General features: G+C 42.9%; 1 protein-coding gene across 7 annotated transcripts in view; it reads left to right on the top strand.

Annotated features, from left to right (window-relative positions):
- Tnik (TRAF2 and NCK interacting kinase) overlaps positions 1–27,579 on the top strand; it is a 401,320-nt gene that overhangs the window by 212,246 nt on the left and 161,495 nt on the right. For all 7 annotated transcript variants that reach the window (XM_048452645.3, XM_048452644.3, XM_085682322.2 and 4 more), the window contains exon 3: positions 14,802–14,858. In XM_048452645.3, coding sequence (XP_048308602.1) covers positions 14,802–14,858 — 57 coding nt within the window. The remainder of the gene's footprint in view (positions 1–14,801; positions 14,859–27,579) is intronic.

Here is a 27,579-nt window from a genome sequence, read left to right as displayed (position 1 = left end):
TTTTTCTTCTCCGTCCTCCATACTAGGGATGGAAGCCAGGACCTTGCCATGCTAGATAAACAATCTCCCACTACACCACATCCCCAGCCATTGCTTTATTACTTTTTATTTGGAAACGGGGCTCAGTATATTGGCAGCGTGCTAGTATTTGCAGTGTGTTGTGAACTCCTAGAAAGGCATTGTCAAGGTCAGACAACTACACCGGGATTTATTACTGACAGCATAAATGGAATGTTGACCTGGTAAGGTGAGCCATAGGAGCGTGCTTGGTCCGGTCACTCCTAGTTGTACTTGAATCTTGTAAAGGAAAAGGACAGAACAAGCATTTGTTTCCCTCCTTTATAAAACTTAAAAGGACCTGCCTACAGCTTTATTGGAAAATTGAAAAGAGATCAAAATGCTGAAAAGAATGTATACATTTTCATTCATTTGACTCTTCTCTCTCTTCTAAGGATTTTCCATGCCTTCCCAATTTGTTTTCTGAATTATTTGCTCCTCCAATGGAGACCAGGAGTTCAGTTGTATGACTCAATGAGCATTGATTTTCTTCTCTTTTCTCCTATGTGTGGGAGTGTGTACGTGTACATATGTGTTGCATGCTTTGGTGTGTGTGCATGTATGTAGAGGCCACAAGCCAGTCTTAGGAGCTGTCCACCTTGGTCTTTTGAGGTAGCCCCTCATTGCAACCTGGAACTCACCTGTTAGGCCCGTGGGCAGGCAGCACAATGGTCTCCCATCTCCTTCCCCAGCACAGGCCTTGCAAACACAGCTGGGAGAGAACAAGGAAAGGGTTCCTGGCCTTTCTGTGTCGGTGATCTTCCCTGATTGCGGACTGAAAAGCTTAATCAGTTGCTGGCTTCATTGTCTCGCACTGTCAAGGAAAAGCTGCCTCCAGCAGTTTCTCTGTTTCTCTGTGACCTGCCTCCCACTATATTTGGCAAACGCATTGATTTCAGGCTTTCTTTTGTTCCCCAACTCTACAATATTGATGCAAATGCTTCCACATTGGGACTCATCTCTGAGGGCGACTTGAATCTCTCCTGGGCTATGGTCACTCAGGTTGGAGTGGAAATGAACTATCTCTTATTTCCTGTGGGGGGAGAAAAAGAAAAGAAAGGTTGTCAGATGTTCTTTCTGGTTCTAAAAGCAGCCTTATCCTTAATTGCTACGTGTAAGGCTTAAATGTCAGATCCTACCAGAAGGAACATAATTTGGGGGTGTGGCCACCTCTGTTTCTATGCTTTTTAACTTTTAGGTCGTTCGTAACTTTTCAATATCCATGTTGTTAACATTTAAATAAAATAATTATATATTTACATAAATGAGTCGTCCTGGATAGAAAATATATGCTAATTACAAAGCCTTTATTTTATTCTGTAAGCTTCAGAGAGGGTGGGGGTGGAGCAAAGAGGATGACAGTAACTTTCCTGCTTCGTTGTTTGATACAAAGTCCAGCTGTCGGGCTAGCACTGGGGCAGATGCCTTCCTCCTTTGAAAGTCTCCCTTTGCTTTTCTGGTGACCGTACCTGTTCTACCTGAGTCGCTGTGCCTTTAAATAGGCGATTCTATGGTGTGTGTGTGTGTGTGTGTGTGTGTGTGTGTGTGTGTGTGTGTCTGTATTGGGGAGATAGACACAACACAAGATGATCAAGTGACCACACTCAGACCCTGAAGTACTGTTGAAGACGCTGCAGTGATCAAAACCCAGAGAAACCCCTGCCCTTCAGATGCTTCCATTAGAGAGCAAAGTGCCTTATATAGGTAATAAATATGAGGTGACCCTAGGGCAAGGGAAAATGGTGGTAAGAATCTAGGTGGAGTTGAAACTTCCCTACAGTGCCTAGGGGAGGACTCTTGGTGACACTGGAATCCTGGGCATAGCTCTAAAGGCAGCACCAAGCGGTCAAGCAGGAAGAGAAGTAAAGGCCCTGTGGCACATTTGGTGAGATGGAAGAGGGCACCAGGTTTGCAGTGTGGTGCAAGGACTGGGGGCAGCTGGAGAGAGGCTAAAAGTAGTTCCCATAATGCACTTAAAGCCCTGGGATTTCCCTGCCACTTACCCAGGCACCCTACCCGCTGCCTCTACACATATTAACTTTATCTTTACTTCAAACTAGTAAACTATTTTATATCTGTTCTACAGATAAGGAGTCTATAACCAAACGATATTCCAGACCCCCTAAATCACCTCAGGACATCTCATATCCCCCATCCCTTCCTCTTAACCACCGTTCTGCTTTGTAGACCTGCAAAGCTTTGGCGCCTGTCTCCTGGCCCCTATGAGAAGGAAAGGGGCGGAGACTTAGTTGTGTGCCCTCCTCCACTTCTCACACCCCTTATTTGTCAGCGAACTGGAGGATGAAATTGTGGTCTGAGGAAGAATTTCTCTGGAGTCAGGGAAACCTCACCCTCCTGCAGGGGAAGCTACCTAGCTGGGAGTCGTATGGCAGCTATGTTTAGCTACCACTCAATGCATTTGCTACCTTGTCAGCCTTCTGCCCGTTCAGGACAGCCCAGAGCTTGGGCATGCCTCCCATATGAAAAAGAACCCTTGCTATTCCTCAGGTTGTCCTCGTATTTCACCCATGTTCCTTCCCCCAAGATTTCAGGCAAATAAGGTCCCAGAATTACTGTCCTATAGTGAACTCACATCAATGAGGCACTCGGGTCCCTGATTCCGGAGACTAGCGTCCCAGGGATGTCTGTGCGCTTTCAGACTGCTGTGGCTTCTCACTATGAAAGAGCCATCTCTTATTCATCACACAAACTTTGGTTTTCTAGTCTCCTTTTTGGCTCTTGTGAAGGTTAAAGCTTGGAAGACGTATGTGGCTCCTGCAGTCTGTGCTGACCTGGGAGGCGCCCGAGGGTGAGGCACCTCCAGTGCTTGTAGAGGTCTGGGACTTCCGTTATTGCCAGCAGAAGAACTGTCCAGTGTAATCATTTTCTCTGCCCTCTCGAGGATTGACACATGGTTGCTTCTGTTTTTTGACTAATTCAGAGAAACTTCAGTTCTCTAGCTCATAAATATTTAAGTGGTGGTATACTACGGTCAGTATTGTGAAATAATACCGCTTATCTTAGTTTTGCTAAAAGGAACTGAATCTTCACGTGTTGTTTTGTGGGAGGAAGGCACACACAGCGGTTGTAAGGTCAGTGCACACTTGCTTTGAAGCGCTCACATCAAATGGAGGCAGACACTTTTAGTCACATATTTCTTTTTAGCTTGGGGTTTTTATCATGATTTCTATTTTAACCACACGCTAGAGTGTATTCTTTTTGAAGAATGATTTTGTTTTTAATTATGTATATGCCTATATGAGGGTATATACATTAGGTATATATGCCTTCAGAGGCCAGAAGGGAGGGGGATCTGGGATTCCCTGGAATTGGAGTGGGTGCTGGGAACTGAACTCAGATCCTCTGCAAGAGCAGTACACACTCTTAACTGCTGGCCCATCTCTCCAAACTCATTTTTTTCCCGAACAAAATGTAATATAATGCATTTTTTCTTTTTCTTTTTCTTTTTTTTCCTTTTTTTGTTTTTGTTTGTTTGTTTGTTTGTTTGTTTGTTTTTGAGGCAGGGTTTCTCTATGTAACAGTCCTAGCTGTCCTGGAACTAGCACTTGTAGACCAGGCTGGCCTCGAACTCACAGAGATCACCTGCCTCTGCCTCCCAAGTGATGAGATTAAAGACATGTGTCCCCACTGCCCAACTAATATAGTGTGTTCCTACATCAAATTGTCAATTGTTAAACTCCATAAACACCTGAGATGATCAAAAAGATATCTTCACAAATTATGAAGATTTATTAAGCACTGAGTATTTGAGAATGTGAAAACAGGTTGAAAATATCATTTTTTAGATTTCATAATGCTTTTTATTGATTTTATTGAACTATATATTTTTCTCCACTCTCTTTCTTTTCTCCCCCTTCCGCTTCTACCCTCTCCCAAGGTCCCCAAGCTTCCAATTTACTCAGGAGATCTTGTCTTTTTCTACTTCCCATGTAGATTAGATACATGTATGTCTCTTTTAGGGTCCTCATTGTTGTCTAGGTTCTCTGGGATTGTGATTTGTAAGCTGGTTTTCTTTGCTTTATGCCTAAAAGCCACTTATGAGTGAGGACATATGATATTTGTCTTTCCGGGTCTGGGTTACCTCACTCAATATATTTTCTAGATGCATCCATTTGCCCTCAAATCTCTAGATGTCATTATTTTGTTCTGCTGTGTAGTACTCCATTGTGTAAATGTACCACATCTTCTTTATCTATTCTTCAGTTGAGGGGCATTTAGGTTGCTGCCAGGTTCTGGCTATGCAAAATAAGATAGCAATATCTTTAAAGGGCGAGTTACGGGTTTTCTGTGGCTGTGATTAAACATCACGGCCTAAAACAACCTGAAGAAGAAAGGGTTTCTTTCTCTTACACTTCTCCACCACAGTCCATCATCACTGAAGGAAGCCAGGGCAAGAACTCAATGAGGAACCTGGAGGATGCCGCCCTCTGGCTTGCTCCTCATGGCCTGACTCTTATACAACTGAGGACCACCTACTAGCGATGGCACCACCTACAGTGAGTGGCCCACCCACATCAATCATTACCTACAGTGAACAGGCCCGCCCACATCAATCATCAATTAAGAAAATGCTCCAACACTTGCCCACGGGCCAATTCAATGCAAGCATTTTCTCAGTTGAGGTTCCTCCTTCCCAAACGTCTCTCATTTGTCTCAAGTTGACATAAAACCAACTAGCACAAAGGAACATACATTCCAAAACTAATATCCTTAGCATACACTGTCCCTCTGTATCCAAGCACCACAAGCCAAGTTCTCTTCAGCCTTCATACAGTCCGACATTATCCTTGTTTAAAATAACTGGAATGCGTCAGTCAATTAGGAGGCCATGAAGATTTTTTAAGTGTTCTGTTACACTCAAAAGTCAGAAGAAGTCAGTCCCAGAGGCCACAGCATCGGGAATTAGTATTACCTGTATTCTAAAGACCACAGATATTTTTGAGAGGCATTGAGTCCAATTTTAAAAATAGTGTTTTCTCTTGCTCTGTGTCTCTGACTTTGTGCCCGTACATGGTGTTTTGTTACTGTAACTCTGTAATACACATTGAGATGAGGAATGATGGTGATTTCAGCATTATGTTTTTGCTCAAGACTGCATCGGCAATATAGGCTCTTTTGCACTTCTATATTAATTTACTTTTTCTGTTTCTGCGAAGATCATCACTGGACTTTGATGGGAGGGCTGAGATAAAAGAGGATACAGGGAATTTGCTCATCATAAAACATATTCTTGTATGAAATTGTGATAAGGTTATCTGAAAGGTGCCGCTGAGCAAAGAACGAGCAATGCCAACCCACGTGTGCTCTCCCCTGCCCACCGCCCCTGAGACCCTAGAGGGGAAGGGCTTATCTTGTCATCTTTGCCACTGCTGGTTCCACATAGGCTGCAGTAGCCACTGGGCTTCTATTAAATGTCAACCTCTGAAGCCCCGATTCTTTCCTTGGTCCCACTGGCACTGAGGGCTCAATAATTGTGTGTTGGGCAAAGGAGAATATCTTTTACAACACGGAAGACTTAGCAGCATACCTGGCCCCTACTCACGGGATGCCAGTATCGGCAGTCAGTCCCAGCAGTCCGACGTCCAGACATTGTCACGTTGTCCCTGGGCGAAATTGCCTTGCTGAAAACCACATTTAAAGGTGTCTGAGGTTCTAATTCTCAGGCAATTATTAGGCTAAAACATGTGCTATTTTAAAGTCCATTCATCTCCCCCTAGATGTCATGTACAGTATGTGAGTCCGTCCCTCCCCCTAGATGGCATGTACAGTATGTATGTAACGAAGCACATGTGTTCTTACATAGGAGACCTTTGAGTAAGAGCCCACACCATGGTCTTTTTCCTTCTTGCTTAGGAATCATTACGACTCCAGTAAATTGCCCACTAAATCTCATCTGTCGCCCTTGTTCCTGCTCAGATTCAGCTAAAGCCCGTTGAAATTGATTTCTGTGTCAGCCGTACAGCAGAGATTCAGTGAGGACCAGAGAGCTTCCCTTTTATTACTGTCTATTTTTTTCCCTTCTGAATTACTTTAGATTTGGTGGGCCCTAATTATATTCCCGAGATTTCCTGGCTGACATTTCCTTTGTTTTAATGAAAACTTCTGGAGGCTTGAGGACCTTGTGGGAGAAGGTTTATTCAGCAGCAGCCGTGAGAGTGTCAAATGGGTCCCCATTTGTGCTCCAGAGTCGGGAACACTGTGGGCCTTTTGCTGTCAGACAGCTCTGAGTGCCCAGGCCTGCTCCTGCTCCTGCTCCTGCTCCTGCTCCTGCTCCTGCTCCTGCTCCTGCTCCTGCTCCTGCTCCTGCTCCTCCTCCTCCTCCTCCTCCTGCTGCTGCTGCTCCTGCTCCTCCTCCTCCTCCTCCTCCTCCTCCTCCTGCTGCTGCTGCTCCTGCTCCTCCTCCTCCTCCTCCTCCTCCTGCTGCTGCTGCTGCTGCTCCTGCTCCTCCTCCTCCTCCTCTTCCTCCTCCTCCCCCCCCTTCTCCTGCTGCTGCTGCTGCTGCTGCAGACACCTGGTTGGGGGGTGTGAATGAGACACACGGGGTGGATAGCTTCCTTCCAAAACTCAGAAGTGTCTGTCTTTGTGACTACATTTGCCCTCCCTAGCCCCCCTCCCCTATGCCTCATGGTTACAACCAACACCCCTACTCCCATACACAAGTCTGTCAACCTCCGACCATAGCGTCCATGTGGGATGTAAATAGCAAATCTGTGCAGGACCAGGGAAGAAGACATCATGGGAGCATGTATCTCTCCCCGACTGCTCCTCAGTGAAGCCAATGAGCCGATGAACTGCAGTGATGGGGCTCTCTCAAGCCTCCAGGGCTCCTTCAGTGTATTAGTTAACACTGAGAAGAAAAATAAACTCTTCTGAAACAATCCTCCTGCACCCGCACTGCCTCAGACCTTGGGGCTGTCCTCTCCAAGGCTGGGCCCTTCCCATGACAGCTTCCTGCTATGCAGATAGTGCCTCCCCTCCCCTCTCCCAGGACAAACCCGTGCTGGGTCACTGATAGTTTGACTCATAGTGACAGAGGCAAAATCACAGTTCACTAACCGTAGAAACTTGGCATTTCTCAGCATGATTTCGGAACTATCTTTTGCAAGACGTTGTCCTAGGCTGGGGTAGAAGATTACGTGGATGAAGAGGAACTTTCCTCTCTAGGGTGTCGGACTATAAGGCCCACAGGCATTAGGGCATTAGGGTCTCCAGAGCGCATGGTGGTTCTTGTGTACCTCACATGCTCGCTCCAGGTCGAGCTCTACAGGCTTCCCACAATGCTTTTGGCAGACAACACCAAGGATTCTTTATCTTAGGGAGTCGTCCAGCTCTCTATACTCACCATATCTTCTACCTTGAAACAACTTTTCAGACACTAATTTCACCAGTGTTCACATTCTGTCCCATCATACATAGCAGAAACCCAAACCAACAGCAAAAAGCCAACAGTGGGGTCTGAACTTTTAAGGTATTTTTTTTAAAAAAATTGAGATTATAATATAATTATATAATTTCTCCCTTCCCTTTCCTTCCTCCAAACACTCTCATACATTCTTCTTTGCTCCCTTTCAAATTCATGGCCTCTTTGCTCATTAGTTCTTGCATGCATGTATGTATATACATGTACGTTCTTAAATATAACCCACTCTTAAATATAACTGTATACTCTTACATGTGTGTCTGTTTCTGGGGCTGACCACTTGGTATTGGAGAACCAGTTAGTGTGCTCTTCCCTTGGGAAGACTGTGTCTCCCACTTCAGCACTCCCTGACTGCCTAGAGTTCTCCATGTGGGACTGATTTCCACTGGGCTTCCTCCTGTTCACTATTGTTGTTATCCTGAACTTATGAGTTTTAACAATTAATATTTAGTGTATTAATAATGTTAATATTTAGTAAATATTTTAATAGACATTTTTATTTTTAAATGACAGTTTTTACATATATGGGACAGTTTCTGTTTTCCGTGAGTTACCGTAAGGTCTTTCTTTTCCATATTTGACAAAGTTCTTCTTGGGCTGAATTCTAGGTCCCCAATGCCATTTCTGTCCTCTAGGTACCACTTTTGACTGGGAATAGGAAAGATGATTGCGTGGCAGCAGGGCAGGAAGTGGGGAAGCCAGAGTTGCCCAGAGAGTTCACTGTCCTTATCTTTTGAACTCTACCTTGAGGGGGTTCGTTCTCCCCGAGTGAGCATAGGAGGATTACAGATGGGGGGCATTCCATGAGTTGCATTAGACAGAAGCCAGGAAAACACTTGCTTCTCTGCTTTTTTAGGAGGGATGGAGAGGAGGTGATGGGGAGTGTGTTCTTGGCTGCAGGCAGGACCCAGAGACTGGTTCTGCTGCCTCCTGTGTCCTCCTCATCCTGCAGCTTGTCTGCCTTGTTACTGCTGCCAGTTCAGCTGTGTCTGCCATTCCCGGGCACAGACATTGGGCTCCCTGCCACAGAATCTGCAAACATTAACCATTGTCTGCAAAAAAAAACTCATGACTGATTTGTCTCCCTTGAAGCATCCATTTTGATTTATAAACTGAGCCATACTGGCAGCCATAAAAACTGAGGTGTCCTAGTTTCCAACCAAGACAAGGGAGGCAATGTCTTGTTCCTCACATGGAGTCTAAGAGCAAGTCTTGACACTCGGTGGGCCCAGTCCTGAATCGCCTTAGAACCTTGGAAGGCCTGGGCAGAGGATTGGCAGTGTGTGGTGCTAAGGTAGAGGGCCATCTCACATTGACAGGTCTTCTGGTCTAGAGCTTTGTTTACTGTCTCACGGGCTGGGAACCATCAAGAGTCAGGTCACACTTCTGCAGATTTGCCAAGCAGAGCTTTTGAAGTCACCGGTGAGAGTCACATGATAACCAAAGAAACAGAGGTTGTCTTGATCTGGAGAAAACCTAGGTAGCCGGTTTTCTAGGTAGTAGTAGGCAGTAGACGCTGAGCCGAGAGTATTCCACGAGTTTTTATGAGTTTAAGGTTTTTGGAATCATTCCATAGAATTCTCTTCTATAACCTCCCTCCAGGATTTATCATTTTTGTTTCTATGTGTATAGTTGTTTGAGGCTATGTACCATGTGCATACAGTGGCCCTGAAAGCCAGAAAAGGGCACCAGATCTCCTTAACTGGAGTTACTGATGGTTGTGGGTCCCCATGTGGGTGCTGGAAACTGATCCAGGACCTCTGGAAGAGCATCCAGTGCTCTCACCCAGCGAGCCATCTCTCCACCCCTCTAAAGGCATGTTTTCATCTAGGGACAATGGTATTCTTGAGGAGAACGCCCAGACATCTTGAGGATGAGACTGACAGGTGTCATAACCAAGGCTTCATCTTAACCAGAGTTGGGGCCGGAGTGTGCCCTTGTCCTCACTATGACATGTGGAGGGTAGATCATTGCTACTTCCCTGAGATCTGCAGAGATTTCCTGAGATCTCCTCTGTGGGGAGTTTTGAAGAACTTGGCTTAAATCCACTTTACCTTCTCTCCAAGCAAAGCAATCACGGCCACTGCCTGAAGCCTCTCCCTATCACCCAGTCCCATACATTTGTGGCTAGACAGAAATCCAGGGGACCAAAGGGGACTGGTGTGGAGTGTGAGTGGTACCAACAACGGGAAGACACTCGTCTTACCCGGCATCTTCACCTAATGTGCTAGTTAGTGCAGAAGAGTCTCTTCTCCATCACACACTACAGAAGGCTTGAAAGAAATCTGTCCCTGGCTCTCTCCCAGGTCCTTTAGCCTTCTGCATGTCTCTAGACCCCTGTCCGGCACTTGTATTCTAATACTTCCACTCTGTTCCAAGCCGTCATCATCTTCCAGTTGTCTCCAGGTGGGAGCATGACTCTAAGTGGGGTGACCCCTTCAGCTGAGGGCCATTCTCAGCGAGACTGTGAGGGACAGCTTCCTGGGGCTTCAGTTTGTGGTGGAGACTCCGGATCAGCTGTTCCCAACCCATGGATAGCAAGCCCTTTGAGGCTTAAATGACCCTTTCACAGGAGTCACATATCAGGTGCCCTGCATATTAGATATTTACATGATGATTCATAACAATAGCAAGATTGCAGTTATGAAGTAACAATGAAATAATTTTATGTTTTGATGTCACCACAACATGAGGAACTGTATTACAGGGTCCCAGCATCAGGAAGGCTGAGAACCACTGCTCTAGATGGTATACTGTGGCAGCAGTGACTGATGGGCAGACAGGCAGACGGGCAGGTATAAACAGATATAACCTGAATTGGTACATGAAGCAACACTTGCCATTCCTATGTGTTCTACACATCTCTCCTCCTTGGTGGTTAGTATGGACCTAGGGCCTTGTGCATTCTGGGAAATTGTTCTGCCACCGAGCAGCACTCTCAGTCCTTTATTTGTTTGACCTAACTTATCTTCATTATTCTGGAAATGCATATTCAAAAAAAAGAAAAGAAAAGAACAATACCGTTTGGGATCAGCAGGTGTTAGCATAGAAAGCGGTGGAAACACAAAGACGGTGTATTCATTTGCAACTGGGAAATTGAAGAACTTTTCCTTAAAAGAGGGATGATCTTCTCGAAGCTAATTCAAAAGAGTGTGCAGCCCTGAATGGGAGGATGAGATGACCCAGAGACCGTCTGATCTGCCATGTGTGCTTCATTGGGGGAAAAAAATGCGTTTTGGTGACCTAGAAATGAAAGCACTCTCTGCCAGGCTAGCCTCAGGCTAGGGGCTCCACAGCTGGCTTGCTGTTTTTCAGAAAGTAACATCACAGAGGTGACGCTACCACAGTCTTTTCTGAGGAAATGGATGTTTGTCTCTTGCAGTTATTTTATGGAGGAAACAAAGGAAAGTCTGAGCATGCTTGGGTGGGTCGCGTTTTGTCTTGGTATTGACTCTTTCATATGGAACGAGAATCCGCCCAGGTCTTCACATCAAAGTGACAGAGCAGAAAGGTGGAAATGGGACAGAGTAAATTTGTGACTGACTGACCCACAGTCTCCAGCCCCTGTGATCTCCAAAGACCTGCTCCCCTGCTGTGCGTGCTTGTGTGCACCTGCCTATGTGTGTCTGTGTGTGTGTGTGTGTGTGTGTGTGTGTGTGAGAGAGAGAGAGAGAGAGAGAGAGAGAGAGAAAGGAGAGGAGAGGAGAGGAGAGGAGAGGAGAGGAGAGGAGAGGAGAGGAGAGGAGAGGAGAGGAGAGGAGAGGAGAGAGAGTTTGTGTGTGACTGTGTAAGCCCGAGGTCATTGTTGCATCTCACCCTCCATAGCTCTTCATCAGTTTTGACACAGGGTCTTTCCCTCAGCATGGAGTTCGTTTATTCCGTTTGTCTGGCTGGCCAACAACTGCAGGCACCTGTCTGTCTTTGCTGTCCTGTAAACCCAGGGCCAGGCTTAGAGGTATGCCCGGCCGTGCCTGGTTTCCTCTGTGGGTGCCTGGATCCAGTGTCTGCATTCGAACTCAGATCCTTTCGTTGATGCCATAGGCCCCTGGCTTTCCCAGAAGCCCTTCCTCATCCATTCTTGGACAGAGTTTTTCTACACCGTTTTCTTTAGCAGCAGGATTTTAGTCGTTTTTTTTCTAGATTTTAGTCTGTTCACTAACTTTTGTTACTGTGAAATATCTCAGCAGAAAAAAATAGTTTATACTTTTATTCAGAAATATCTCAGTTGTTTCAGACTGACATCTCTTTTTTGGGTGAAGAGTCTTATTTAACTCTTTTGTCTCCATTTAGAAGATTGTTTTCATTTCGTAGAAATTTAATTTTCTGTTTTTCATTGGACTTACAAACTAGATTCAGATTCAAATGATGTCTATATTTGTATTTTAGTTACTCTTAAGAGCAGAAAGAAATATTAAAGTTTTTGGTAGGAATGTGGAAATTTCACATCACTATTCCCCTGTGGTAGTGAGATCCGCCTACTTTCCTGGCTCTAGATTTTTAGAAAGTTACAAAACAAGATCCATGTGAAGCAGAGATGAACAGATCAATGTTTAACTTATGTGAAATATGATTTTTTTTCAAAAAAATCTTGTAATTCAAGCATACAGCATTTATGATATAGAGGCAGGAGGATTGTGAGTTCAAGGGCATCCTTGGCTATATAATGAATTCAAGTCCAGCCTGAGCTTCCTGAAACTCAGAAAGAAAACAAGGGGCTGGGGAGGTGACTTCAGGAGCAAGGCACAGCCTCACTAACAACAGAACCTGAGTTTTAATCAACATAAATGTAAAGCCAGTGCTCTCACAGCGAGATGAAAAGTAAAGACCCAAGGGCCACTAGCTTGGCATATGAAAAAGTGACCAAAGAAGAGAGAGACCTTGTCTCAAACAAGGGAGAGAAGGTGAGGACCAGCACCTGATTGAGATAGTTCATACACACACACATACACACACACACACACACACACAAACACACATACACACACCACATACACACACTCATACATATACACACATACATGCCTGGATCCAAACACACACACACACACACATACACACACACATAGTCAGACACATGTACACACCATATGTATATATACACACAATGTTTAAGGAAACAAAACAAAAATCATTTTTGAATTTCAACAGTAGGATTTGTAACCCAGGTGCTGGGTGGCAGAAATGGGATAGAGGATAACATGTCCTGATATAGGGGTCTCATTGGCTGTGAGACTTGGGCCTTATCCCTAAAAGAATAGGATTGTTTGTGTGCATTATGGTGATGTTTTTATCAATTTACTCTGGATTTTATGGTACGGCTTCCTTGAGAAGTGCCTCAATCCTAACTGTGCCTCAGACGGTTAGTGATCTTGAAGTCGGATAACTCAGAGCCATTGCCTGAAGGTCTGCCTTAATCTGGATGCTAACCCGCTTTGACACTCTCTAGTGACGTCAAAGGCAGCTCGCGCTGAGCAGGGTCCTTCCTGGTCCTTGTGCTCCTTGCTGACCATCAGGGTTTGACAGTGCAGCCTCCTTGCTCCAGTGTGAGGAAGCCTGAGCCCAGGCTGTTCATCGTTCCGTTTGCAGACTCACGTAAGCCCAACCTGTCATCCCAACATTGCATTGGTCGTGTGTCAGCTCTACCATATACCCTTCCTTTTTAAAGTAGGGGTTATTTTATTGATTTCAAACAAAGACCTTGCCAGGGTCTTCTGTGAAAAATTTCACAGGGATGGTTCTCCCCTCTGTCCGCAGACAGTGCCACACTGAAGAATGGCTTTATTCTACCCCAGCTGCCACTCTTTAATTAGACGTTGGGGTCCCCTGTACCAAATCATTTGCTTCAAGAAGAGTCCATGCTTCTGAAGGAGTTAAAGATCTCGTGCATAGTGTTTCAGACTCTATATAGACAGATGTACCACGTTGGGAGAAAGGGATTCAGAGAGTGTCTAGACTTGGATGATCAAGGTCCTGAGCAGAGGAGATGCCATTAGAGTCGCTTTCAGGGTTGGTGCTGCACATGACGGCAGGGAGAAGAGAAAGGAAGGCGAGACCAGAGGTAGAATGCCGATACAATGTGCACTAAGCAAGGATGGAACTTGCTGCTTTGTGGTAGCACAGGGGTGCGAATTGACTGACAGGGAGAGAAGCAATACTTTAAATCTAGAAACAAGTAGATGCATCGCAGGATCAGGAAGGCAAAGACCTAGAAGATGGACCATTCCAGAGGCTAAAAATAATAGTGTTTGGAGAACTGCACACAGTTGGGCCACAAGGTCAGAGCCAGTGGGACTCTATCAAGGTGCTTTGCACAAGGGAGACCAGCCCTTGGGGAGCACTGTTGGCCACCTGCAAGGACTGCTTTGCCTCATTCAGAGAATTCTAACATAGATTGGTTGGATGATATAAAATCAATGCCTTGTGTTTGCCTATAGGTGCCTTTCTGACTTTCAGTTCTTCAGAGGAAAAACTTGTTCCAGATGTGGTTAACCGTCTTTGAAGCTAACTGTGGGTCTCTTTCTGAAGACAGCACAGCATGACACTATTCCTCAGACTTCCATGACTCTGACAGCTCTCTGGGACTCATCACCACAGCGCTGTATTTGTTGTGGCTTCCTGTGACCTTAACTGTTCTAACTTGGAAATTAGGAGTCCCTAGCCTTGGTGCCGAGTCCCAGTAGTACCGTTCCCCTCTGTCACTGTGGAAACTAAATTTTCAGATGCTCCTGGGGATGACAAGTTGAAAGTGTTTCCCTTCTCCATCACTGGGTGTTGGCTGCACACATTGAACACAGCCAGCTGACAATGGCAGTCATAGCCAGTTGATGTTGCGGTTATTGTTTTCAATCATGTTGATTGACCCCAAAGCCTTGTGCATGCCGGAATAGTACTCTACCACTAAGCCCTATTCCTAGCCCAAAATGCAGAATGTTTTAAGAACTGAAAAAAAAAAGTCTCTTAAGTTTCTTAAATTCTGAGATTTACTTGTCTCCTCCATCCAGGCTGCTCTCTACTTCTGCGAGAATCTGCTGCTCACAAAGCCCTTATCCAGTACTTTTCATAGAAAGAAAACGGAATTGTCCAGCATTTCTATTCATAATAGGACACAATAGGCAATGTTTTTTAAAAAAAATAATTACTAACTAGAATTAGATCTTCAAAGTGTTTCTGTTGTCTATCTTTGTTTTTGTCTGTCTGGTTTTAACATACTATAACATAGATCCAGGCATTAATCTTTACATGGTTGGAACAGAAAATTAGCACTGTTCATCACAGCTAATGTTTTGTTTGTTTTTTCTTTCAGGGTCGTCATGTCAAAACAGGACAGCTTGCAGCCATTAAGGTTATGGATGTCACAGGGGTAAGGCTTTTTTTTTAATCACGTCATCTCATTAGCTATACAGTTGTAGCAAAGATGTGAGTGACAGGAAAAAAAATATTTGCCAGAAAAGCGATCTTTCTAAATATTTCAGAACCTTTCGCATTTGTGATTCATGTGAAGAAATAAGAACTGCCATAGCTGACCGAGCAGGCCAAGAATAAATCATGCCGATTAAATCCAGTACTACGCACTGCCTCAGGCACTTAGACGAATACTGTGTGCCAATAATTTACATAAACATAACCATGGACATTTGCATTTGAAGAAGAAGCAAGGATTCCACAGTATTAGAAGTATAACACTGAGATTACAAAGGAGATGGGGCTTCACTGTTTCCCTAAAGGGAAGAGCTGGGATAGCTGGAAAATCCTCATACTACACTTAAAATGAACATTTTCTGAAATAAAATAGTTTTGACCAACTAATCACCCACACATTTCTATTTATTAGAGAGCAATTCTAAGCCAAACTTCTGCGTGGATGATCAAAGCAATCTAATATTCCTTTAGTCTTTGCACTAAATACAATCTGATGCTTTCAATTTTTTTTGCTTGGTCTAATTTAAAATATTTTAATAACTTTTCAAGATTGTAGAATGGAAGTCAGATTTTAAAGGATTCATCGAACATCAAAAACACATTAATAATATTCTATTGTCCTGGGAGCTTTTCTATGATGTCTCTCTTTTTATGTTGTACATGAAAGCTAAAAGACCAAAGTCTCTGTTTGGTCAGGAGTAAAATACTGAATATAAGCAGTCAGCAGTGAATGAGTCACACAGAGATATCAGTAACCAAAAAACAGATTTTAGAGAGAGAGATGTGGGGGGGTACACAGTTTGTCGGCACATTAGCTGTGAAGTCACAGGAGTCTGTTAACTCTGATAATTATGAGTGTTGTAAGGCTCTCCAGAAAACCTATCACAATCTGTAAATATCACACATAGTATCAATTGCTTATTCTTTCTTCATTATTGATCTACTTGGCTCTCTAAATTATACTTTACAGTATAATAATTAATTATAATGATTAATAAAAGGAAAATCTTGTTCCTGTATTTATTACCAGTTGAATGACACCCTAAAATGTTTACTACTGAATGTGTGGTTTTGTGTTTCTTCTTACTGTCTTTGGTGCACTCAGTTTAGGTGTTGCAAACTAATTCAAATATTTGACCCTAATTGTTGATTACATCACCTGACATTGACAAAGAAATGCACATGGATTATTTAGATTAGCGGTATGCTCTGCCACTTGAAACAGAGGATTAAGCGTGGTCAAAGGTGTCTTCTTTTTCACCATGTTAAAAAGAGTCTAGAGGCTGACGGTTTTGGTGGCTAGTGTTAATTGTAAAGCTGATAAAAATCTAGAATCTCTGAAGAGACAGGCCGCTGAGCATGCCTGTGGGGATTATCTTGATTGTGTGAGTTGTGATGAGAAGACCTGCCCACTCTAGGTGGCACCATTCCCCTGACTGGGATCCTAGACAGTGAAATAAGAGGAACTGAGCAGCAGTGTGAATTCATGACTTTCTGGCCCTTATTCTGGGTATCATGTGACCAGCTGCTCCAAACTCCTGCCTCCTTTACTTTCCTGCCTTGGTGGGCTGAACCATTGAACAATGACCTCAACTAAAGCCACCTCCCGTAATTTGCTTTTAACAGAGAATTTATCAAAGCAGCTGGGAGAGAAAGGAAGACAATAGTGTGGGGTGTGCCCACATAGGGTGGTTTACCCTTCTGCTTTGTAACTTTAACTCACAACCTCCCTGCCTGGGAGAGTCTCCATGGATTTTATCCATCAGTAAAAAATAAGGTGATATTCTTCTTAAATGTCTAGCAGTGTGTCTAGTTAAAAATGCAAGTTCTGTGGAATGGAGTCCACAAGCCCTTACCCCGGACTGGGGATGCACAGTTGTGGCTTCTGGGGAAGGGAGAGTGAGTTTCCTTGCAGGATGTGGCCCCTGGTGGGTCAGCCGCACATCTGGAGGATGATTCCACATCCAGGGGTACCCAGACAGACAAATTACAAAGAGGACACAGAAGTAGGGATGGGGGAGGGAATCTGGAAGGAGTTAGGGGAGAAATTGGGGCAAATATAATCAAAACGTGTTGTATAAAATTTTCAATAAATTAACTTCATTATTTTATAAAAGAAGAAAAAAATAGGTCCTAAGGGGAGTCCAGAAGGAATGGGAGGGAAGATGTGTACGCTGTATAAAATCTAAATACAGCATAAACTTACAAGAAATCACCAGAAGAGAAAGAAAATATAGTTCTTTTAAGTCAGAAGTGAAAGAGTGGATATTGGAAGAGTGAATTAGCAGGATATGACACAAAAATCAGAATCTGGTATAGTGAACGTCTGATAATAGAGGTTATATATTTATAAATAAATATAAGCTTATAACAAACACATAAGACATTTACAAAGCTCCACTACAAAATGAGTTAGATTTTGTTTAGCAGACCTGCTGTTGTCCCTTTCTGCGCACTAAGATGCTCTTTGTGTCCTAGTGACTAAGGGCTGTCATGAGTCCAAGGCGGCCACCCTGTAGATTAAGTTCTGTTGTGTGGCTCTGTGGCCGCTGAGTTTCACTGACATCATAGACGGGAACGCATAAAGCTGCTTACTGACGTGAAAGCAGGACTTGGGGAACAATGACCACCACTCTCCTAGTTCTTGCCTTTCCAGGGGAAGCTTTCAATTATTCCAGGAACCACGTTTGGTGCTGCTGAGCCACCTTGCTTACAATAAAAGAAAATTGTCGCTCAGTTATATAGCCTGGCATATGCACGTTCAGGCCATGGGAGATCAGTTAACCTTTCTCAGCTGGGTTTCTGTTGGCAAGTAAGCCCTTTGAAAAATTGTTTGACAGTCTTTCTCTCAGTGTCCCCAAGGCTGCTAGTCAGAGCCTGACATTCTGCGTGTTTCAGGGTGCCAGACCATTTCATACCACAGGCATTTGATAGTATATGAGCTCAGTTCTCCTGGAGAACCCATTTTCACAAGAGCTGGCTGCATATCTATGCTTTAGTCACAGCATTGACTCTTATTTAACCACTGATCCTCAGCAAAGGCAGATGTGCTGTACAGCAGGAAATGGGTTTATTATTGCCCTGCTGTCTGAGGCAGGACCCAATGAGCCTCGCATCATGTCCCTGCCTGTCACAGTCAAGGACAGCTCTTTCTCTGGTAAACTCTGGTGTTCCCTTTAGGAGGCAATTGATTCCGTTTCGTCACGCTGTCTTTTGTGTGCTATGGAGTCCAGTGCAAACGCTCCTCAACAATTATCTGAATTGTGTTCATTATAACTGTTCTGTTCAAAGCTGGGATGAGTTCGCGAAGGTCATCTTTGTTGATTGTATTCTGTGACCTTCTGCAAAGTGACTGCAATTTATCGCAATGAAATTGATGAGGACACAAGCTTGAAATTAATTTTCAAATTTTTGATTTTATTCTGTATTGCTTCCATTTTTAGAAAAGAGTCACAGAGTGGACCAAATGCAGAGCCCACACTCTTCCAGTTTTAGTGCTTAAACGCCTCAAAATTTGCCAAATTGGCTTCAGAATTGCTGCTTGTACTCTCTCTTGGTCTTCAGAGTCCTATTAGGTTGCCTAAATCATTATGAAAATTTTCCAATTGTGAGAATTCCTTCACTGCTTCATCTGAATCTCCAATTTTCCCTGAAAGAGCTGGGAGGGCCTAGACCCACCCGAGCAGCCAGCGTGAGTGGCCCCTCAGTAACTCTGTGGTGTTCACAATGCATGCAGATTCCCAGGCCTGCTGTAGAATACTTTCAGGCTCTCCCCTTTAACAAGCTCCTTAAGAAACACACTGGGGCGGGAACGACAGCTCATCAGTTAAGAGTATAGAGTGCTCTTCCAGAGCACCTGAGTGTGTTCCTGTACTCACACTGTGGGCAACGCACAGCTGCCTGGGGCACCCGCTCCGGGTGGGCACCTGCCACTCACATACTTCTACCCACATAAAGACACGCAGACCTGCTTGTCATTAACAAGAATAGAAATAACTCTTTTCAAAAGAGAGACGATGCCACACTACCAAAGATGGGCTTTCCTTTCCTGGGATTTTTTTATATACCTTTTCTCTGGCCACCAGTGTGATGAGGCTGGGGGGTCCTTGATTATAAATGTTCCCCATCTAAAGTGAAGACTATTGGTGTAGATTAATCCCTTTATGGCAACAGGCTAAATAAAGTCTAAGACATAATGACATAGTAACAATTTCTAAGCGTTCACCTTTATACTGACCAATCGCGGTTGCATTTTGAGTTGTAGTACTACCCTCATTCACACTAAAGGAAGTTGAAAAGTGAATTTGCTAGCTTGTAGATATTAAACACATACACATACACACACACACACACACACACACACACACTCACAAAACTCAGCTAGGTCCAGAAAGCCATATGGTGTGATGGGAGGTCTGTCTCTGGATTCTGTCTACTTTCTGCTCTAATTTCCTCACTAAATGAGACTCCGTAGCAAAAAGCCAGAGTGAATATGTGTAAGAGTCTGCACTTCCCAATGGATACCCACACCCGGTTCAGGCTGCGCGCTTTCCCCGAACTCGAGCCCACGAGAATGGACGATTGTCCTGAGGGTTGAAAAAGAGACACACACACAAAAGAGACCTTTGCTCATTTACCAGAGTAAATGGCAACTTTATTAAACTCAAGTCAGGTATTTATACCAGTGGGCTAGAAGGATCGAAAATGCAAGGCCTCCTCCCATCCAGGAGCAGGAGGGAAGATTAAAGTCCTCCCGGCGCCTCGGGCAGGGTCAGCTAGGGAAGGCAGGCTATCGGCCCACTGCTAAGACCTTGAATACAAGTGGAATCACCATAACAAAGAGAACCAGGTTCTTGGTAAGTTATCCCCTCAAGCCAGAGCTAGTGCAGAGTCTCCAGGAAGCCGGAGGTCACACGGCCCTGCGAATCGCCAGGAGAAGGGAAAAACCTTGGCAGCTACAAATATGTACAGTCTCTTGGGTCAAGACTCTCAGCCTCTGGTTCTTCTCCATGAAATCTGGGCTGGATACCTGACTTTGAAGGTATGATGGGGAAGGTTGACTCCTCAAAGGGAAGTCCCCCCGAGGATACTGTTACCACATTCATTTGACACATAAGAAATTGAACTGTAAAGTTCAAGCCAGTTACCCAACCTCAACAGATAATAAATGCTAGAGAAGGAATTTGAATCCAGGGCTTGGGGTGTACCCATTTCCAATGCCTGTCGTATAGAATAGGAGGTGGAAAGGTACCAGGGCATTTCATTCAGACTCAGGAGTTTCCTCCTTTAGATGGGTGTATAGATGCCTCAAGCTTGGCTTGAGGCTTATGTATGTAATGTGAAGTTCTGGACACATGTGACATCCTTGAACTTGAGTTTAGTTAGTCTTGGTGAGAACTTCCTGAATGAGGCAGGGTTAAATGAGCATGAAAAGCATTTCAGAGTTTGCACTGAAATTTTGTACTTGTATGTAAGACAGTAACCTGGCTTATGAGCTACATGCCATGCTGTCTTGTGCTCAGCCCTAGCTCGATCACCTGAGTTGCTGGGTTACTAGTCTCATTGTATATGAAAGTATCCCTCTTTCCAAAGTTAAGCACCACAATGGGATCCTAAAAAGATAGCAAGGCTACATTCCAGAAATTGAACACCAAGACCACCCACTCATGTGAGAAAGGATGAATTTCTATATTCAGTGTCTATACTGAGTGACTGACAGGGACACAACCTTCCAAAATCTTAATATTCCCCCACCTTCAAAAGACTCAACACTTCAGCAGTAACTTTAGTCAAAGGGCCAATTCGCTTTGAAGAAGCATACAAAATATCAAGGGAGAATTCAAGAGAAAACTAGCTAGGTGAATAGGAAATGCCCCTTGATAAAATGACAGTTCTGAGTGTCACAGTAGGGGAAGGTCTTGGTTAGAAAAGAAAAGGAATTCAGAAGGGCACACCCATATACAGAACCACCCACAAACCTAGAAATTTCCTTCTAAGGCTCCCCTGCAATAGAGATTCCTGGGAACCTCTTTTATAGTGTAGTTGAGGTAGAATAGTTCAATAAAGTATATCTTGAAAACTTTCAGAAGTGAAAAGATCAATAAATCCCTCTTTCTCTCCATTGTGTGTTTTCCCTTTGAGACTGTTTCCCATGATGTGACTTTGGGCTTGCACTGCAGCACCAACATGGGACGTTTCTCTACAAAAGAAGCTGAGCTGCCCACCATTCCATGCATATATCAGCATCTGCCCTCATCACTGGTACAGACACCACCTTTTGTGCCTTGAGCGTGCCCAGGTCTGTGCACACATTCTTCCGTGTTGAGTGCATGGCTTATATTCGAGGCGTGTCACATGTGCATACTCACATGGTAGAAAGATAGCTTATAACAGAAAGTGAGTTAGGAAGAATGACAGAGAGAGGGGGCATACAGTCAGCCCTTGAGTCTAACACCTCCAAACTAAAAAAGAAAACAAACTCATTTTTAAAAACTTTTTTCACGATGATTTGTGTTTGACGGTGCCTTTTATTTGTGGACCTCCAAGCAGTTGATCAAAATTCCAGCTATTTTTCTTAGCTCTGTAATGGTATTCACAAGTGTGCAGATGAGAAAATTGGTATATAGAAATTTCAAGTTATGAGTCCATGATCAAGGCTGTTCAGATCCAGGGCTTCAGGAAAGTTCCTCACAGTAAATATGTGACCTTTTCTAGCTTCATGCTCCACCGCTGGGCTGTCAACACTCCACTGACTTCTATCCTGCCCCTCATCTTTTCTAGGCTCTCAAGTTTGTGGCTCTATGAGTTCTTCATAGTTTAATTTCTTCAGCAGTGTTTTGGATGTTTTCTTTTCTCCTTTTTTATTTTTTAAATTTTTAGTTTTGCAGGACAGGGTTTCTCTATGTAACAGCCCTAGTTGTCCTGAAACTAGCTCTTGTAGACCAGGCTGTCCTCGAACTCATGAAGATCCATCTGCCTCTGCCTCCCAAGTACTGGGATTAAAGGTGTGCACCACCAACACCCATCATGTTTTCCTAATGACTTGAATCTTTTGTGTTTCTCTTTATGAAGGTCCCCTCTTACTTAAAACCTACTCACTGGAAAGAGTTCTGCAGTCGGGAATAGGAACCATGAACTGCCCCCTCGCTATAGCCAATCATAGATTGCTCGTACAGAGCCTGGTGTGTGGTAGGTTCTCCATAAAATAACACATAGGTGCAAATAGAAGTGACCAGAGAAAACACAGAGAGTAGAGAACTGGACCAGAGTGAAATCCAAAGTGGTTGCACAAGTTTGCATTCCCACCAGCAATGGAGGAGTGTTCCCCTTACTCCACATCCTCTCCGGCATAGGCTATCATTGGTGTTTTTGATTTTAGCCATTCAGACAGGTGTAAGATGGTATCTCAAAGTTGTTTTAATTTGCATTTCCCTGATCGCTAAGGAAGTTGAACATGACCTTAAGTGTGTTTTGGCTGTTTGAACTTCTTCTGTTGAGAATTCCCTGTTTAGTTCAGTACCCCCATTTTTTAGTTGGGTTAATTAGAATTTTAAAGTTTAGTTTCTTGAATTCTTTATATATTTTGGAGATCAGACCTTTTTCTGATGCGGGGTTGGTGAAGATCTCCCATTCAGTGCGATGCCTTTTTGTCTTAATGACAGTGTCCTTTGCTTTACAGAAGCTTCTCAGTTTCAGGAGATCCCATTTATTCATTGTTGCTCTTATTGTCTGTGATACTGGGGTTCTACCTAGGAAGTGGTCTCCTGTGTCCATGGGTTGCAGTCTACTTCCCACTTTCTCTTCTTATCAGGTTCAGTGTGCTCGGATTTATGTTGATGTCTTTAATCCATTTGGACTTGAGTTTTGTCCATGGTGATAGATATGGATCTATTTTCATTCTTCTACAGGTTGACATCTAGTTATGCCAGCACCATTTGCTGAAGATGCTTTCCTTCTTCCATTGTATACTTTTAGCTCCTTTGTCGAAAATCAGGTGTTCATAGGTTTGTGGGTTAATATCCGGGTCTTCAATTTGATTCCATTGGTCGATGTCTCTTTTTTTATGCCAATACCAAGCTGTTTTTATTACTGTAGCTCTGTAATAGAGTTTGAAGTCAGGGATGGTAATGCCTCCAGAAGTTCCTTTATTGTATAAGATTGTTTTGGCTATCCTGGGTTTTTCATTTTTCCATATAAAGTTGATTATTGTTCTCTCAAGGTCTGTGAAGAATTTTGTTTGGATTTTGATGGGTATTGCATTGAATTTATAGATTGCCTTTGGGAAAATTGCCATTTTTACTGTGTTGATCCTACCCATCCAAGAGCATGGGAGATCCTTCCATTTTCTGGTGTCCTCTTCAATTTCTTTCTTCAAAGCCTTAAAGTTCTTGTCAAATAGATCTTTCACTTCCTTAGTTAGAGTTACCCCCAAGATACTTTATGCTATTTGTGGCTATTGTAAAAGATGAAGTTTCTCTGATTTCCCTCTCTGTTTCTCTATCCTTTGTGTATAGAAGGGCTACTGATTTTTTTTTAAGTTGATCTTGTAACCTGTCACATCACCGAAGGTATTTATCAGCTGTAGGAGTTCTTTGTTGGATTTTTTGGGGTCACTGTTGTACACTATCATATCATCTGCAAATAACGAAAGTTTGACTTTTTCTTTTCTGATTCTAATCCCCTTGATCTCCTTATGTTGTCTTATTGCTATTGCTAGAACTTCAAGCACTATGTTGAAGAGATATGGTGAGAGTGGACTTGTTCCTGATTTTAGTGGAATGGCTTTGAGTTTATCTCCATTTAATTTGATATTAGCTGTTGGCTTGCTGTATATTGCTTTTATTATATTTAGGTATGATCCTTGTATCCCTAACTTCTCCAAGACCTTTATCATAAAGGGGTGTTGAATTTTGTAAAATAGTTTTTCAGCATATAATGAAATGATCATGTGGTTTTTTTTTCCTTTCAGTTCATTTATATGATGGATTATATTGATAGATTTTTTGTTATGTTGAACCAGCCCCACATCTCTGGGATGAAGCCTACTTAATCGTAATGGATAATTTTTTTGATGTGTTCTTGAATTCAGTTTGCCAGTATTTTATTGAAAATTTTTGCACCAATGCTCCTGAGTGAGATTGATCTGTAATTCTCTTTCTTGGTTGAGTCTTTGTGTGGTTTTGGTATCAGGGAAATTGTGGCTTGATAAAAGGAGTTTGGCAATGACTCTTCTGTTTCTATTATGTAAAACACATTAAGGAGTATAGGTATCAGCTCTTCTTGGAAGTTCTCGTAAAATTCAGCATTAAAACCGTCTGGTCCTGGGCTTTTTTTGGTTGGAAGGCTTTTTATGACAGCTTCTATTTCCTCACGGCTTATAGGTCTATTTAAATTGTTCACCTGGTCTTGATTTAAGTTTGATATATAGTATTTATCTAAAAACAAGTCCATTTCTTTTACATTTTCTAACTTTGTGGCATACAGGCTTTTGTAGTAAGACCTAATGATTCTCTGAATTTCCTCAATGTCTGTTGTTATGTCCCCCTTTTCATTTCTGATCTTGTTAATTTGTGTGTACTCTCTCTGCCTTTTGATTAGTTTGGATAAAGGTTGGTCAATCTTGTTGACTTTATCAAAGAACCAGCTCTTTGTTTCATTGATTTTTTTTTGGATTGTTTTCTGTGTTTGTATTTTGTTGATTGCAGCCCTCAGTTTGACTATTTCCAGTCTCTACTCCTCTTGGGTTAGTCTGCTTCTTTTTTTCTAGAACTTCTAGCTGTGCTGTTAAATCTCTAATGTGAGCTTTCTCCATTTTTTTAATGTGGGCACTTAGAACTGTGAACTTTCCTCATAGCAATACTTTCATAGTGCCCCATAGGTTTGGGTATGTTGTGTCTTTATTTTTTTTTAAATTCAAGGAAGACTTTAATTCCTTTCTTTATTTCTTCCCGGACCCAGGGGTGGTTCAGTAGTGACTGTTCAGTTTCCATGAGTTTGTAGGCTTTCTGGGGGTAGAATCATTGTTAAATTCTAACTTTATTTCAAGGTGATCTGATATGACACAGGTGATTACTAAAAAAATTTTGTATCTGTGGAAGTTTGCTTTGTTACCGAGTATTTGATCAATTTTCGAGAAGGTTCCATGAGGTGCTGAGAAGAAGGTATATTCTTTCCTAAATAGGTAGAATGTTCTATATATGTCTGTTAAGTCCATTTGACTCATTACCTCTTATTTATCTGTTAGGTTTCTGTCTGGTTGACCTGTCCATTGGTGAGAGAAGAGTTTTGAAGTCTCCTACTATTAGTGTGTGGGGTTTGATGTGTGCCTTGAGTTCTAGTCATGTTTCTTTTACATATGTGGGTGCTGTTATATTAGGGGCATAGATATTCAGGATTGAGACTTCATCCTAATGAATTGTCCCTGTTATGAGTATAAATTGTTCATCTCCATCTCTTCTGATTATTTTTAGTTTGAAGTCAATTTTGTTAGGTATTAGTATAGCCATACCCACTTGTTTCTTAGGTCCATTTGATTGAAAAACCTTTTTCCAACCCTTTACTCTTAGTAGATGTCTGTCTTTGTGGTTGAGAAGTGCTTCTTGTAAACAGCAGAATGTTGGATCCTGTTTTTGCATCCATTCTCTTAACCTGTGCCTTTTTATAGGTGAATTGAGTCCATTGGTATTAAGTGATATTAATGACCAGTGGTTGTTAACTCTGGTTATCTGGTTATTTTTTTTTGGTGGTGGTAGAGTTTGTATGTTTCCCTTCTTTGAGTTGTGCTGGTGGAGGGTTGCTAGATGTCTGAGTTATTGTGGGTGTTGTTGGGTTCCTTGGGTTGTGATTTTCCTTCTATTACTCTCTGTAAGGCTGTATTTGTGGCTATGCATTGTTTAAATTTGTTTTTATCCTGGAATATCTTGTTTTATCCATTGATGGTGAAAGAAAGCTTGGCTGGGTATAGTAGTCTGGGGTGGCATCCATGGTCTCTTAGTTTCTGCAGCACATCTAAGACCTTCTGACTTTCATGGTTTCCATAGAGAAGTCAGGTATAATTCTGATATGTTTACCTTTATAAGTTACTTGACCTTTTTCCTTTGCAGCTCTTAATATTCTTTCTTTACTCTGTATGTTTTGTGCTTTGATTATTATACAGTGAACAGATGATTTTTTTTGATCCAGTCTACTCAGTGTTCTGTATGCTTCTTGTATCTTCATAGGAATATCCTTCTTTAGGTTGGGAAAGTTTTCTTCTTTAATTTTGTTGAATATATTTTCTGAGCCTTTGAGCTGTAATTCTTGTCCTTCTTCTACTCCTATTATTCTTAGATTTGGTCTTTTCATGGTGTCCCAGATTTCCTGGATGTTTTGTGATGAGAATTTGTTGGATTTGCTGTTTTCTTTGATCAGTGTGTTTATTTCCTCTACAGTGTCTTCAGCATCGGAGATTCTTTCTTCTACCTCTTGTATTCTGTTGGTTATACTTGTCTCTGTAGTTTCTGCTCATTTATACAGATTTTCCATATCCTGCTATCTCTTGGTTTGTGTTTTCTTCATTACCTCCATTTCAGTTTTCAAGTCTTGGACTGTTTCCCTTACCTGTTTGATTGCTTTCTCTTGGTTTTCTTGGGTATCTTTGAGGGATTTATTCATTTCTTCTAACTTTTGTCTTCTCTTCCATTTCTTTAAAAGAGTTTTTCACATCCTGTTTAATGGTCTCTAATATTTTTATAATGTTACGTCTAAAGTGAATTTCTTCTACTTCTTCTGAAATAGGGTGTTCAAGTCTTCCTGTTGTATGTTCGCTGGATTCTGGTGTTGTCCTGTTGCTTTTCAGATTGTTGGAGGAATTCTTGCATTAGCGCCTGCCCATCTCTTCCTTCAAATGCTGTCAGGAGAGTCTTGGCGGCTTGGACTGATCTTTGCTGTGGCTGACTGTGTACTTAGGGATTTTTCTTGGTCTGCCTTCTCTTAGGTTCCCTCAGCACTGTAGTTGCCTCTCCGATCCTCTCCACCCTGAAGTAGGCCCTCCGAACTGATCTTCTGGTACTGGATTAGAGCCACTTGCTGGCCAGAGACCTCCAAGACAAAAGGGTGGGCGGGCAGGCTTGCTGGGTGCAGGCTCAGTGGGACAAAGAAACTCCTGCAGCAGTTGCCCTCACCACTTTGTCCCCAGACCCTAAGCCCGGAAGTAGGCTAAGTTAGGGAATCCTATGACCCCCCACAGATGGGAAGGAGTGTCTGTTGGCAAGCTGGGATGGGATAAGAAGAGAAAGGCAGTAGCCAGGGAGAGAAGCCCCCGCTGAATGCCCAGAAATTTTAGGGGATTGGAGGGTGCCTGTGCTCCCTTTCCGGGGCATCCAGCCAGCTACACGGGCACACACTCACCTCTCTGGAACTTCTGGTACAGGATCAGGGCCACTTGCTGGCCAGGGACCTCACAGACAAAAGGGCACTTTATTGGAGTTTTCAAGCAAACACTTTAAAAACAACTTTGACTATTTGCAGCTCTTTAAGAAAATGTAAATTTTTCTTCTATATTTGGATATGAAACAAAACAAAAAGATAGTAAGACACAAAAGGCAATGGGACTTTAAATTTCATAAGTTTGTTTTTTACATTTCTTTGTTGTCATTGTTGCTGAAGATAAATTTTTTTCATAT

This window comes from Myodes glareolus, chromosome 20 (genome assembly GCF_982192425.1).
Source record: "Myodes glareolus chromosome 20, mMyoGla1.1, whole genome shotgun sequence".
NCBI classification, from domain to species: domain Eukaryota; kingdom Metazoa; phylum Chordata; class Mammalia; order Rodentia; family Cricetidae; genus Myodes; species Myodes glareolus.
Note: the sequence above shows the minus strand (reverse complement) of the source record. Positions and strands in the feature narration are given on the sequence as shown.